General features: G+C 37.0%; 1 protein-coding gene across 4 annotated transcripts in view; it reads left to right on the forward strand.

Annotated features, from left to right (window-relative positions):
- Positions 1-15,660, forward strand: part of LOC148026165 (putative serine protease EDA2) — a 61,145-nt gene extending 45,485 nt beyond the window's left edge. For all 4 annotated transcript variants that reach the window (XM_087692201.1, XM_087692203.1, XM_087692202.1 and 1 more), the window contains 3 exons: positions 13,624-13,698; positions 13,789-13,866; positions 15,413-15,660. In XM_087692201.1, coding sequence (XP_087548327.1) covers positions 13,624-13,698; positions 13,789-13,866; positions 15,413-15,504 — 245 coding nt within the window. In that variant the 3' untranslated portion in view covers positions 15,505-15,660. The remainder of the gene's footprint in view (positions 1-13,623; positions 13,699-13,788; positions 13,867-15,412) is intronic.
- The last annotated feature ends 219 nt before the right edge of the window (positions 15,661-15,879 follow it).

Raw genomic sequence — 15,879 nt, forward strand, 5'->3', positions numbered from 1 at the left:
TTCGGAGGAAGGCATCAGTAGAGAAGAGTTGCTGACTTTGTGCATGTGGCAGCTAGAAAGAAGGCCTGAACATATTCAAGCAGCTATTGAGAAGCTAAAGACAACAAGACTAAAGAAAAAAACAAGATTTGATAAGCAACATCGACTTTGGCCAAGAGCAATTCAAGAAAATGACTGGTGCTTGTCTATGACAGCAGCCTAGACAATCAATACAGTGCTTCTAGGAAGATGGTAAAGTGTTGGTTTGGCCCATATGTGGTAAATGTCATTCATGACAATGCCACATATTCATTTGCTGAATTGGATGGAACAAGCATGAAGATACCCATAGCTGGAAAAAGAATCAAACTCTTCAAACGAAGAGAAATTTCAACATATGAGCTAGAAGACTTGAATATAATTCAAGAGCATGAAGACATAGAGGAAGAAGAAGAGGCAAAAGATGAAGACATTGACATAGCAGAAGATACTTTTTTTGACACTGCAAATCCGTAAGACTTTGGCACATGCCAGAGGATGTGCAGGTTAGGAGGGGGTGGATGTCGTACCGCTACGTGCACACCGTGTAAAAAAATCTAGAGTGTGGCTTCCTTTTAGATTTAGAGAGCCAATGCCACTTTAGGCATTAGTATTAGTGTCCATGGTTCAAAATATTGGATTTTTTTGGACAAGTTTTTAGTTAATTTTTGATCTTCTAGATGTTATCTCTTGTAAAAATCCATAAAACTATAGATAATTTCTAGATTAGGAGGACATGTAAAAGAAAGCATGTAGCTTTCAAACAATTTGAGAGGATTTTATGTAAAAAAAAAAGAGATTAGCGAAATCGCGCGACGCGTGATCGCTGTTTTCAAGCAGTGAACAACACTTCGAAAGTGGGAGATGAAGAAGGAGTGATCTGGCAGGATTCTGGCCAGGTGTCTTGGTATTTAACCCCTCTTTTGGAGCCATTGGAAGCATCAGATTGGCGATTTGAGTAGCATAGAGGAAGGTATTATTTTGTACATGTTTTTGTCTATTAGAGTTATATTTTCTCATAATGCTGAAATAAGACAGGCTTCATCTCTGTTAGTATTCTTCTATATTTTCTAATTCTTTTTGGGAGTATTCTTCTACATCTTCAATCTCTTCCAACCCCTTCTCTTCCATCTACTCCTCTCCTTGAATCTATCTACACCCTGCTGTCTCTTATCTTCAAGAACTTGGCTTGAAACCTTCAACCTTTCTCTTATCTCTACCATCTCCAAAGTCTAAGCGCTTGAACCCCCATACATTATTCTCTTGCCAAACCCCTGTGGTGACCTTCAACCCTACGTGCTACGAAAACATGCTTTCTTCGTGTACAAGCACAGATCCATAGCACTACGGTTGTAGCCCTGTGACTGCATAAATGCATCAAAATTATGATATCATTCCCTAGTTGCCTGCTTCAATCCATAAAGACTTTTCCTCAATATGCACACTAGGTGTTCCCTACCAGGATATGCAAAGCCCTTAGGTTACTTTACATAAATCTCATCATGCAAGTCTCCATGTGTGGGAGCTTTCGCTCAACCGCCAAGACCCACGGACCGCTTATTGTTTCAAGCGTTCCAAGCGAGCTCTCATGGCTATCTCTCACCTAGCCGACGCGCCGTCGATCCTACAAATGCAATGAACTTACCTTGATGCTCGATCGAGTACCCTCCTCTCTCACACTCCGGTAGCTCCACGATTCTCGATGCTAGCTCAAGCATCCTCAAGCCTCCTCCATCTCCAAGCTCCATCCTCCATAGCCGCGCGCGCAAGAGAAGAGAAGAGAAGAGAAGAGAAGTAGGGGAGAGGAGATGGTGAAGAGCTTCACCCTCTTGATCCCTCACTCTCACACACACTCACTCCCTCACACTCTCACACTCCCTCTCTCAAGAGCATACACAAGCAAGAAGGAGAGAAGAAGAGAGGAAGAATAAGACTAGTTTTGCCACACCAAAGAATGAGCTCTTCATTCACTTTTCAACTTTATATACAAAACCCTACTTCCCTTTTGGGCGGTCATCCCCTTTTTCCCTTTTTTACATGGCCGGTCATAGCCTAGGCCCTGTTTTCCATTGTCCTTTTATCTTCCTTGTTTCCTTTTCACTACCCTTCTATATTTACAAATTGCACGGGTGAGAGCCCGGCACTCTTTTACAAGATTTTAGGGTGCGCTTTTTATGCGCCTTTCTCTTTTCGTGTTTGCCTTGGCCTTTTAAGGTCGTCCTTGCGCTTTTGGCCTTTTCTCCTCTTTTTTTTTCCTTCCATCGGACTACCTTTTTTTCGCCTTTGCCCTACGTCTTTTCCACTTTCTTTCGCTCTCTTCATGTTGGGGTTAACACCATGTAAGAATGCCATCTTGAAATCCATATGATACAAGTCCAAGTCAAGCTGTGCAACCAAAGCCAAAACCAAGTGGAGGGTGGTCATCTTAACCGCAAGAGAGAAGACCTCATCAAAGTTAACACCATGTTCCTACTTAAAACCCTTTGCTACCAATCTGGCCTTGTATGCTGGCTTGGGCTGTCCAAGGGTACTTTTCAACTTGTACACACTCTTGCATGGCAAAGCCTTCTTGCCACTAGGCAAGGAAACCAAATCCCAAGTATGATTCTTATGTAATGAGTAAAATAGCCCTCTCCCAGGAGTGGTTGTCATCCCTGTGTATAGCCTCATCATAGGTGAGAGGCTCTTCTACATCTATAACCAAGACATAGTTCATAGAGGGCTCAAAGCGGTTGAGAGGGCGTCTATCTCTAGTAGAATGCCTCACTGCATGTTGTGCTGCCTATCCAACATCATGTCTAGCATCCCGGCCATGAGTATCAACTGCTGATGTAGGCCATCTAGCTAGCTATATGGAAGCAGGCAGCTCCTCCCGAAAGATAACCTTGCATATCTCCACTACCTTCTCAGGCTACCTATGCATTTTGTTCTCATGGAACTCAACATCATGGCTGCGGATGACTTTTCACGTGTGCGGGTCCTAGAGATGATATCCCATCTCACATGCATCTCCATAGCTAAGGAATATGCATTTCACACTTTTAGGATCCAACTTATTGTGCTTGTCCTTGGGCACATGGCAAAATTCCTCACATCCAAAGATACACAGATGAGTATAAGAGGGAGGCTTTCCTATCCATACCTCCTTTGCAACCTGGAAATCAATGCCATTGCAAGGTGATCTATTAATTATATGCATTGCAGTCATAAGTGCCTTAGCCTAGAAATGTTGTGGTAAGCATGCATAGCTAAGCATATTGCATACCCTCTCTTGGATAGTCCTATTCATGCACTCAGCCATACCATTCTCGGGAGGGGTGTAAGGGGTGTTCAACTGATCCTTAATACCCCACTCATCACAAAAATGCTCAAAAGCATGTGCGCTGAAATACTACCAAGACATCAAACTTGTGCTTTAAGGGATAAGCCCAAACCTTACATAAAAAGTCATCAAAAGGTGGGATATACTATAAAGCATGAAGCATTTTCATTCCTTTAAGAGAGATATGCCCCAAACGAGCATGCCAAAGAGATACATATGGGATAGAACCCACTACCAAAACATGATCAAGTGTAGAACTAAATACAACCAAGGGGTATAGGCTATCAAACTTGGCACCTCTTACAAGTACAAGCCTACCAAGAGTAATTTTTCATGCAGAGTCCCCAAAAGACACATGATATCCTACATCATCAAGCTATCCAGCTGACATAAGACTGTGGGTCAATGAAGGTACATGGAATATATCATGCATAAGAAAAGTGCTCCCAAAGGGAAATTGCAGCATAACATCACCTATGCCCACAATATCAAGAGATGTGTCATCACCAAGATGTATAGAACCAGAAATAGTGTGGTATGTATGAAAATAGTCTCTATAGGGTGTCACATGAAAGGACACACCCGAATCCAAAAGCCAATACTGGGCATACATAGAGTGAGTGTTAGTCATGTGTGAGGCATCACATGAAGAAGCGGCAAGAATATAATCTCCATCAAAGTCTTCGGGCTGCATAACATTAATTTCCTCAATCTTAACACTAGACTTTGTAGGTATAATATTGGGATCAAAGGACTTCTCCTGCACTTTCTCTTTCCCCTTTTCCTTGTGCCTTTCATTGTGCAGTTCATGACATTGTGGCTTAATGTGGCCCTTTTTCCCACAATGATGGCATTTAACATTTGCAATCCTGCCAATGGGATTTGCTGTGTGATTTCCCATGAGACTTGGAGTGGGATCTCTAGGAATCCTGTCCACAGCCACTGGCACTGCCATTCTTTCCATTTCCATCATTCCTGCCTCTAAGTGTCAATGCATGAGAGACACGTGAGGCATCCAAATTCTTTCTTTTTATCTCTTCCTAAAGAAGAGCACTCTCAACATCAAATAGCTTAAGTGTAGTAGTAGAGGCACACAAAGCAAAACGAAAGATATCCCAAGAGCCATTAAGAGTGCTAAGTAAGAACAAGGGAGTCACATCCTCCTTAAAATCAATGCCCTACAAAACCAAATGTTTCACGATAGCATGGAACTGGCTCAAATGAGCAGACATAGTCACATTCTCCTTCATACGCAGATCCATAAGCTGTTTTAACTAGTACATCTAGGAAGCATGACTTTTCTTGTCATAAAAGTTCTTAGTTTTCTCCCAAAGATCCCATGCACAATGTGATTCCTCAACTAGATTGTAGTGTACTTGTTCTATGAGAGACAATATGATGAAGGACTTACACAATTCATCAAGCTCAAGCCATTGATCATTACACATGTTGCGAGTTGCTGCCCACTCAATCTCAGTGGTTTAACTTGCGATTTCTACACCAACACTTGCCACATTTAGATTTTTCAATAGCTATAGATCGTACCATACAACTTAGTGATGTTGAATATAGCATTATCAGTGGAAAAACTAGCCATAATGCAAGCTGGAAATAGTGTAAAGAGTCCCCGAGGGGTCCACCTATAAGAAATCATCTATGTAACGTGTATTGAAAGGATATTAAGAAATACCCTTTCTTTACATTCTATAAGGCCTTAAAATGATCCCTTTTACTTTACTAAACTTATATTTTTTTAACTTTTAATTAAAATTTTCTTTTGTAAATATAATCCTGTAAATTTTATTAAATATAATACCCTTTCTTTTGAACTTGCGTGGTATCTTACATTTCTATAAGGTGGACTCCCCAGGAGCTAGTCAAAACAACTTGTTGTATACTACTGTAAACAGCCCAGAACCACAAGCAAACCAAGATAAAATAGAAAAGGACAAGTGTTCAATGTTGCTGCCCACCAAGTACTATCAATAGAACATTAAAATGACATGATTCAGCCTAATAAATACATAAGAGTCTGGATAAAATAGCTTGATGCCTATAATAAATGACAAGAGTGAGTAAATGAGAGGAAACATTGAGCTAATAGAGGGATCCAATGACAACAGTGACTGCCAAGTCCAATCTTGCACCAAGCGGGCATAATAGAGGCACTATGACAACTAATGAACATGAGCCAAACACCCAAATGTGTCAAGAGAGTCCGTCAGTACAACCAAGACATCCCTTGAGTAATAAGCAAGATGTACACACCACTAGCAAGACCTGATAAAGGTCAGTGTATGCTCAATGAAGATGGATCCAATTAGCTCATAAGCATCCAAGAGCAGACATGGAAGCGCCTACCAAGCAAATATCATAGTTAAGGATGCGTAAGAGATCTCAGTCTCAAATCTCAAGTAATAGCTCAAATGCATAACCCGCAAGCTCTGGGTAAATCTAAGACCATAAGCATAAAGCTTCCACTAGCACCAAAATTCAATGGCAAATGAGCAATCAAGCTCAGAGATAGCATGTAAATGCATAAGACGTCTCATAGCCAAGACCGTACATCATGAGAGCACCAAGAGCATGTAAGCAGTCAAGCATCTGATACCATCCAAGTACATCATGTATGAATCCAAGTCAATCTCTCACAAGCCAAGAGACATCCAAATGAGGTTCCAAATTATCCAAGTACAAGCCCAACTGAAGCTCCAAGTGGCAAAGAATCTCAAACAATGTAGGTAGCATGCATCACTGACATATGCTTCAAAGCATGTACCAACGGATCATGCATAGACCATATGTATAACCTCTATCACAAAGCATGCCAGTGTAGACCAAAGTTAAGTAAGTGCCAACCAATACAGAACTCAAACGAGGCTCAAAATACATTCCGAAACCATCCAAGACATTTTACAACCTCTATTTGCATCCAAATAGTCATAACAAGCATCCGGGAAGCAGCAAGACCACTAGGCATAACATAACCCGAGTTAAATAGATTCATCCCTGCTCTATTACAGCAATAAGTTCACTGTTAAATTGAGCATTAACAATGAAAAAGTCAGCACAAATCAATGGCATATCATATGCATAACTTCCCATAACATCCGGGCATGATTTGGGTACCAAATGGCATCAATAGCTAGTATCAAGCAAGCCTAAATATCAAATGCTAATGTAGCACTATTTGGGGCTGCCTGTGGATTGTTATGACAGTATTGGATTGAATTATATCAGACCCAAATGGCAATGCCAAGCTCAAGCCTTCAATGCCATGGTTGAAGCATACTCATATATCTCAAATGAGACCTTTCAGTAGTGCCAATGGCCTGAAGAGGTGTTGGAGATGAAGACCACATTTTTGACAGGCTCAGGAAATGGCACAACCTATTGAAATAAGTTTTTTGATGTTGCTAAGGGATCTAGGCACTACTTGATGGTTAGGGAGCTTCTATGGCTCCCAAAGAAGCTTTCCAAGAGGCCTCAATAGGCATAGAAGAGAGAGAGCTCAATTCCAAACCTTCATGGGCTGAGAAAGGAAGAGGTGGCACAATGAATGTGCCATAACCATGGATGGAATACATGGGTATAGTCCAGCTATAGAATCACTGGCATATCCTCATGTTAGTCACCTAAAACACCAATGAATAATATCCTAACACATCACCAAGGTACTAGTGGATGCCCACTCATGTAGAGCTAGACAACTTAATAATCCCCCTTGAGCTCAACATGAGCTCATGAACTCCAAGCATAAACTTGAAGCATTGAATATTCTTAGCTCCCAAGGCCTTGGTAAAAATATTAGTAGCTTGATCCTCTATGTTTCCATAAAGCAAGGCAATATCACCTGCTAGAACATGCTCCCAAATGAAATGGTAATGGACCTCTATGTGTTTGGTCCATGCATGATACAATGGATTCCTAGCTAATTGAATGCTACTAAGGTTATCACAATAGATGATAACCTTCTTATCCACCTGCATCCCCAAATCACCAAGTAGCTTGTGTAATTAAGCTACCTCACATGCTACAATTGCAACACCTCTATACTCTATCTTTGTACTAGACAAGGCAATTGTCGACTATTTCTTGCTACTCCAAGTAACAACACTACTATAAAGGACAACATAAAACCACTAGTAGATCTCCTATTTGAAGTATTACTAGCCCAATCTATATCTGTGTAACCATGCAAGTCCAATGGTACACCTGTACCATACAATAAGGTGAGTTCAATGTGGACTTGACATTGTTCAATATGCGTCACATTGCATCCAAATGTGGCTTCCATGGAAGCTGCATAAACTAACTTTTCAAAAAAATTGTGTAGTTTAGGTCTAGCCTAGTGATCATCAAATAGATAGGCTATCCACAGCCTTCCAATACATAGTGACATCCTCAATCAATTCATCCTCATATGCACTAAGCTTAGCGTTAACATCCAAAGGTATAGAAATAGGCTTGCACATCCATACCATACTTTTTCAACATATCCAATGCATATTGTCTTTGTGACAACCGTATACCCTCTAGAGTCTAGATGATCTCTATGCCAAGAAAATAGTACAGCTGTCCTAAATATCTCAAATTCAACATTGAGAAGACTCTTCACATTGTCAATCTCTATCTTAGTATCACCCACAATAATCAAATCATCCACGTGTATAGTAACGACCACAATACATGTATCACTCTCACATACCTAGAGTGAGTGATCATAGCATGTACTCTATGAAATCCAATGTTAACAAGGTATTATGCAATCCTATCATGCCATGTCCTAGGTGCTTACTTCAGCACATAAATACAAGCCCTTAGAAGCTTGCATACACAATCTAGATGATTCTAATTTGCATAACCAAGTGGCTACTCCACATAAACTTCATCTTGTAACTCCCCTTATAAGAAGGCATTCTTAACATCCATCTGATGCATAATCCAACCTTTTGATGCAACCACTACTATGATAGCCCTTATAGTGGCCATTTTAGGCATTGAAGTAGCATTCTTCTCATAAACAATACCATGAGTCTATGCATACCCTTTAGCAACTAGTCATGTCTTATTTTTCTCAATAGATTTATCTAATTTATGCTTAACATAGTAAATCCATTTACAGCCAATGGCTTTCTTGCCTTCAGCTAGGGGCATCAACTCCCATGTGTCATTTGACCTATTTTTTGCACACCCACTCTTATGCTCATCAACCCCAACCACATTCTACACACATTACTATACCACTACTCATTTCATAAAAAATAACATCTGTGCTAACTTTCAGCTCACATGTAATAGGATTATAACATCTATATCCATTTTTCTCAGGAGAATATCCAAAAAATACACATTTTTCTACTTTGGGATCCAATTTGCTGCACAACACATCAGGATATGTATATAAGCAATACATCCAAATATTTTGAGATGGGACAGATTTGGCTTTCTTCCTATAAACTTCTCTTCAAGTGTCATACCATGTATAGTAGCAGTGGGTTTCCTATTCATAATGCATAGAATAGTAGAAACTACTTTAGTCCAATAATAATGAGGCAATTTTTTTTCTAACATCAATGCAAGAGCCACCTCTGCAATATGTTTATTTTTTCTGCTCAGTAACTCCATTTTGTTGTAGAGGGTATCTATATGTATACAACCTCTATATACCATTTTCAGCAAAAATTCAAAAATTTCTTTGGAGAGAGATTCTTCTCCTCCATCCAATCTTAGGCATTTAATAATATGCAACCTTGTATCCTTCTCAACCAAAACCTTAAATATTTTAAAGTGAGTGAACACCTCACTTTTCTCATGCATAAAGTAAACCCATACTTTGTAAGTATGATCATCAATGAAGGAAGAATAATACCTATAACCACTCAAAGTTGTAATCTTTGTAGGACCCCACACATCAGAATGTATCAATTCAAGTATGGTCAAATGAAGGAGACATAATACCTATAATCACTCAAAGTTGTTGTCTTTGTAGGACCCCACACATTAGAATGTATCAATTCAAGTGGCTTCTTGCATACATGATTTTCATGCAGAAATGCATACCTTGCTTACTTTCTGAATTGATATGCTTCACATACTTTATGCATTCCATCAATCCTAAACTTAAGCAAGCCATCTACAATCTATTTTGATTGCATGCCTTTCAGCCATTGCACATTCACATAGCCAATTCTCTTATGCCAAATTTCAATATCAACCACAACATCTGAACATTGTGCAATCATGGCAACACCTATTCCACGCAGACTTACATCAATAGTAAATAAACTACAAGCACATTTCCCTTTTGTAATCAACCTACAATCAATTTTTAGATCTTCTATATAACAATTATCAAATGTGAACCAAACTTGCAACCCTTGTTCAATCATTTGACCAACAAAAATCAAAATTTTTATAATATTTGAAAAATGCAGCACATCAGCCAAGTACTTAGTTTTGCCATCTTGTATACTCAATGGAACATTTCCAACATGAGCAATGGGGTAAATCGTATCATCTTCTGACCCCACATAGACTGTAGACTCTAGATTATGCATCTCTCTAAATCACTCTCCATGAGAAGTGATGTGGTTATAAGCACATGAGTCTACATACCATTTATCATTCTTTAACAAACCATCAACAGTCATAGTATTTATAAAGTGCTGCATAACAAACAACTGTTCACTTCTGTCATCATTATTTATGCTAATCAATGTATAATGATCTTGTTGATTTTTTTTCATTTCTAATTTCAGCCTTCTTTTTGAAGTAATTTTTAGAAATGTGAAATTTCTAATTACAATGACAACACTCTGTGCCATCACTAGAATTTTGCTGCGTATTAGATTTGCAACTTGCCCTCTCTTTGACTCCCCCTTTTTTGGGACTGTTCTCCTCTATTTTGTAGTGCATCATAGCCTTAACCACAACCACCACCTTGGTCTTTGCCATGACCTATACCTTTGCCACTAGAATAAAACACCTATTTAGACTTGTTTTTATTTAAGACGAAGAGGAATCCAAGCCAACGTTCTTCTTGTCAAGTATCAACATAGTAATCAAGTTTGCAAAATCAATGATATTATTCTTTGTATTCATAGATAACTTGAAGCTCTTGTATTCATCTCCAAGTCCATCTAAACATGCATGCAGTGTGAGGGCATGTACATGCATTATGGTAATTTCCATATTAGTCTTTTATCATGTTGTAGACTTAGTTCTTTTGTGTGGAAGAAGGAAGTAACTACTCTCTTGTTGCCTCAAAAGAAAGTATCAATGGTGTTGTTGTAACCACCAAGAGGTTGCGATTTGTACATATGATTTGAAATCAATTTTGAAGTAATACATGTTGGAATTACCCATAATAATGTTAATTAAGTTAGATTGACCTAAATTACCCTCTGTTGACCACAAATGGCGAATGAGAAACAAGATAGGTGGAAGTGCCCCATGTTGGATATAAGTTAAAAAGGATCATAATTTTCAAATTGCATTATGTTATTCTAGGCATTGCCATTTTTAATGTACTTTGATTTTTTTTAAGTGCACTCTACTTTTGTAATAATCCAAGATCCAAGATTGCTCTTGTACAAATTGTAAAGTATCATTAGAATAGTTGGGAAGACCCTTAGCCATGACTCATCACTCTTAACATGATTGATCTAACTATCATAAGATGTAGGCATGTATTAGAAAGAGAGCAATAAAGATCCTAAACATAAAAGGGAACCTAATATATGGGTGGAATCTTGAAACCCAAGGCCATGTTTAAAGGCTTGTTCTTATTCTTGTCTATTTCTTCCCTTTGCTCCATTTTTCTTGTGCATTCTCATCACCTTAGTATTCATGAGGGAGATAAGATTTTTTAAATCTAGAAGTGTTTCATATAAACAAGTATAAGTGGCAAAAATCTACCAATTCTCATCATTCAACCCATTCAAAACTATAGGAAACAAATCATCATGTCCGTTAGATGCACCGGTAGAGCCCAATATGTTTCTAATATGCTTTATTGTTAGCATATAGTCATTTACTAATGATGTTTTCAAATTTAAGTTATTCAAATTATTCTTGAGTGAAATTTTTTTCACCTTTATATTGTTAATTCGCATTTTCTATAATGTGTTTCACACTTTCTTTGTAGTACTTAGGTTATGTATGTGTCAAATGATCCCATTTGACATATCTGAATAATATGACTTTTTTGCCTTTCTCATGTCAGTCATTTTCCATGCCTTTTCATGTGTTGGATGTTTGGGAATCATTGACCTTTCTCCTGTCCACTCACATATCCTCACAAGCCTTTACTTGTCAAAATATCCTCACCTTGAACTTCCACAACTAGCTGCTTTTATCTAGCTTGTCTATGTTGACATTATGGCCATTTTCAGCCATTTGTATGACACGTGTTTTATTTTTTCATGTGAGCTCCTATAGATGCAAAAAAGAATCCAAAAACTCTTGAAATCGTTAATCTATGTAGATGTACAATGCATACTATGATTACATAGTCTACAACACTAAATAATGCACAACTTGCATGATTTATAGAGCTAATTGATACTTATAACTCTATAGAACTTGAAAAAATACATTGAAAAGTCTTTTTAGGGACAAAAGTGAGGATGAAATGGCCTCAAACATCCAAAATAATAGCTTACTCAACTCCAGGGTGCTACAAGACATCATCCATATCCTATGTGATAAAAGGGTATTGAAAAATACCCTTTTCTTACATGTTATAAGGCAATAAAATGACCCCTTTTACTTGCAAATTTAAAAAAAAAATTGTAATCAAAAACCCCCTTTTGTAAAGGTAATCATATCATGTAAATTTTACTAAATAAAATAACCCTTTCGTGTTCATTGCATGTGTTAGATTTACAATTGGTGCACCCCTTGAGCAACCCAATTTCATCTAAGTTTGAGACAATGGACCAAACTTACACATGCAACCCTACTCAAGCAAGAAATCACAAGAGAAATGAAACAACATATCTTACTTGTACTTCCTTATCTAGAATTTGTGAGGCTTTCTCTTTCTTGCCAGGATTTTATACCATGACAAAAGATAAGGGATATATGCTCCTTTGGGTTATGGTTTTCCCTATCACTATACACACATGCACAATAAGCTCTTCTCACTCTATCTCAAATACATACATAGAGATAGATTTGCTACTTTTTTTATTGATATATAAGTGATAGGGTGTAATATAAGTGTGGATATAATTTATCAATTCAACATTAAGAGATGGTGGGCTAGATACATAGCTGCAGCAACTATAGTAGACATATTTGCCTACAACATCCATAATGCAGATTGCAAGTGCATCCCGTGAAACACAAGATGCATGTTAGTGGAGTAGAAAAAACATCCTAGATGGTCATATATTGAGCTTGCAAAAGAGTTCATGCCTCTTCAGTGCAAAGAATTTCACCAATGTCATATGTGAGAGATGTTATACTCACACATAAAGCATCAGGCACTTCTATGGAGTTACAATCAAATTCAATGCATATTAGGAAGAAATTTCATTTTGTGTTCAGGAAAAGTACATATTACTATCACTCACTTATATAATATTTCTTGAAAAGTTGTGGTTGCTACCTACCCTTCCTACCTAATCAATTTAACGTGGTCCTTCATAAAAAGTAAGACTATAGAGAACTTTTTCACACTTGGAGCATGTAAAATCTATTTGAAGATAATAATTAATTTCTAAAATTTTCAACATCATAAAGTTTGTTGTGAACAAGGAGGAAGACTCATTGGGTCAAATTGAGATCATTTTCTTAGTGAACATGAATGTGATTTTTCATAGTTTTTTTCCTTTAAATCATTTTGAGTTTAAAAAATTAATAAGCACAATAAATTTTGAGAATGCATTCCTTTTATTTTAAAACTTCAAGAGATTATGGTTACACTAATCTATACAATAACAAAATGTAGAAATATAATTCTCAAAGTCAAGTAAAGAGGAAAAGTTTCATAAGTCTATGTTGTTTAGATGGCCTAAATGGCACAAGCAAGCAAAGTCACCCTCTATATGTTGTTCTTATGAGTATAGTCACAATGTCCAAAACATTCTATCTCCTTGGTTCTTTATAGTTTTTTCATATTTATGTTAATCATGATTTGGAGTTTGTATTACAATGTCACCTCCATTAAAAGTTCAAGCCTTGTATCACCATAATGTCCCTAATATGTTCAATGGTAGAAAAAGAATGCATAAAATTGTGGTGAAATTTTGTACTTATGTGCTCTGATGCTATAGGATCAAGAATTCTTTTCCTAAATGGATCCCAAGATCCCTATCGACATGCTTCCAAGGGAACTTCCACACCAAGTGGTAAGGAAAAAGAATAAGAATAAGTATATTGGTGATGCATACAATAGGTTGTGTTGTATTCTCATATATGATTCATGAAAACTTCAACAGAGGAAAGCATTCTGATCACATGTGACAATTGTGCCCATTGTGTGGATATTGATGGGTGTCCACCATACCATGTTGGAGGTACTCTCTTTACCTCTCAGTCCTCTCTGTTTCTATGTGTATGTGTGTCTATCTATGTGTTGGGGTTGGGGGGGGGATCACTTTAGTATGTAAGAATATGCATATTGATGTGTGCATATGAGAACAATTATAGCATGAATTTATGGATAATTCCCTCATTCGATGTGTGTATCCAACACATTAGTGAATTTTCTATGCTATACTATGTATGAAATAACAAAATCATATCCACCTATATAAATGCATATATACACATATATGCATGCATGCACATGCACGCGCGCGCGCACGCACGCACGCACGCACGCACGCACGCACGCACGCACACACACACACACACACACACACACACACACACACACACGCACACTGGGGAATTCACTATATGTATACCCTCTATATCACGTGCGTTCAAGGCCTGTTTATAACTATCCTTATCTATGAATTTTTCCTTAATAAAACATAACCCTTTTCTAATCAATTTGTAAGTAATCTATTTTGATGGGACCCTTCTGTATGCAAAAAATGTGTAAAAATGGTATTAAAAAAATCCCTTATGTTGAACCCACATGATACATACATATATTTATGACTGATCTCCCCATCACACACACACACTTGCGTGCACACACACACACACATAGAATGAAGCACGAGGTAGAAAAAGACTCTCTCTTCTTTTCATCCACTTCCTCTTTCTCTATCCCTCTCAACACGTATTCAAAAGTGTGTGTTTTGATAGCAAATGTGTATGTATACAATTAAAAAACATACAATAGTGTGTGAGTATGTGCCTCGGGGAGGTCACTTATGAATATATGTATATATAATGTGAGTTCAAAATAAGGGGTTTTTAAAATACCATTTTTATACATTTTTACATACAGAAGGGTGTCATATAAAGGGGTTACTTATTACAGATTGAATAGAAAAGGGTTGGGTTTTATTCAAGAAAAATTCACAGATTAGGATATTTATAAATAGGCAATGAACGCACGTTATATAGAGGATATATATATAGTGAACCCCCCGAGGTATGTGCACATACACATAGATACTTTCATTTATTGTATATTAATTACCAAGCTCAATGTTTTTCTCTTTCAAACTTGAGGTAAATTGGACATAGAAGAATAGCTTTCTTTTTGCAAATCTTGAATAATAAGAAAACCTATCCATACTCATGTGGGTTCTAAATTTATAACTTAAAAAATATCAATTTCCAATTTTTATTTCTTATTTAATATTTTAAGCTATTTAAATTCAAAATATGAGATCATATCATCTCTATTTATTTGGTAGCTCATCCTAAGCATAATAATTATTTCTAAGTATAATAATTGTATCTTTGACTTATTTGTGAATTTGTACAAGCTATTTTTCACTTTTATGTAGGCTATGCTTAATCTAAATTGCAAAGGTTTAGCAGTTTGCTAACTACAATGAGAGCACTCAAACATGGCACCTTCATAATTTATCAAGATTTTTGTTTGACTATGAAATATAAAATATGAATCAATTCTAAAGGCTAAACTTTATTGTTTAGGTGATCCAAGCTCTTGCTCATCACCAGGAAGTGTATATCAAGCACGGAAGGTCATGAGAGAATCCATAGAGTATTGGATTTCTCATAAATAAGATGAAATTTTTGATATTCACCAACTAAAAAATAAAAAGTCAAGGTTGTGAATTTATTTGCACTCAATGTCATAAAACTATTGTATTTGCACATATATATTTTCTCTTATTAAAGGGGAGTGACACATGGCAAACGTGCTAAACATTGAAATTGTGCTACATGTCAATTATAAACCAAAAAAGAAAATGTTTAGTAAGAAAAAAAGTGCAACTACCTAAAATATCTTGTAATTTTTCAAATAACATATTTTATATGTCATAGCAATATCACTCAAGAAAAAAAAAATCGTAAGAAATTGCTCAACTTTTTTACAATTATAGCTTTACACAAATCCATAATCTAAAAATATCTAATACAACTTGGTTTCTAACTTC

This window comes from Lygodium microphyllum, chromosome 14, assembly GCF_053477565.2.
Source record: "Lygodium microphyllum isolate KBCC chromosome 14, Lygodium_microphyllum_v1.1.10, whole genome shotgun sequence".
Taxonomy (NCBI): Eukaryota; Viridiplantae; Streptophyta; class Polypodiopsida; order Schizaeales; family Lygodiaceae; genus Lygodium; species Lygodium microphyllum.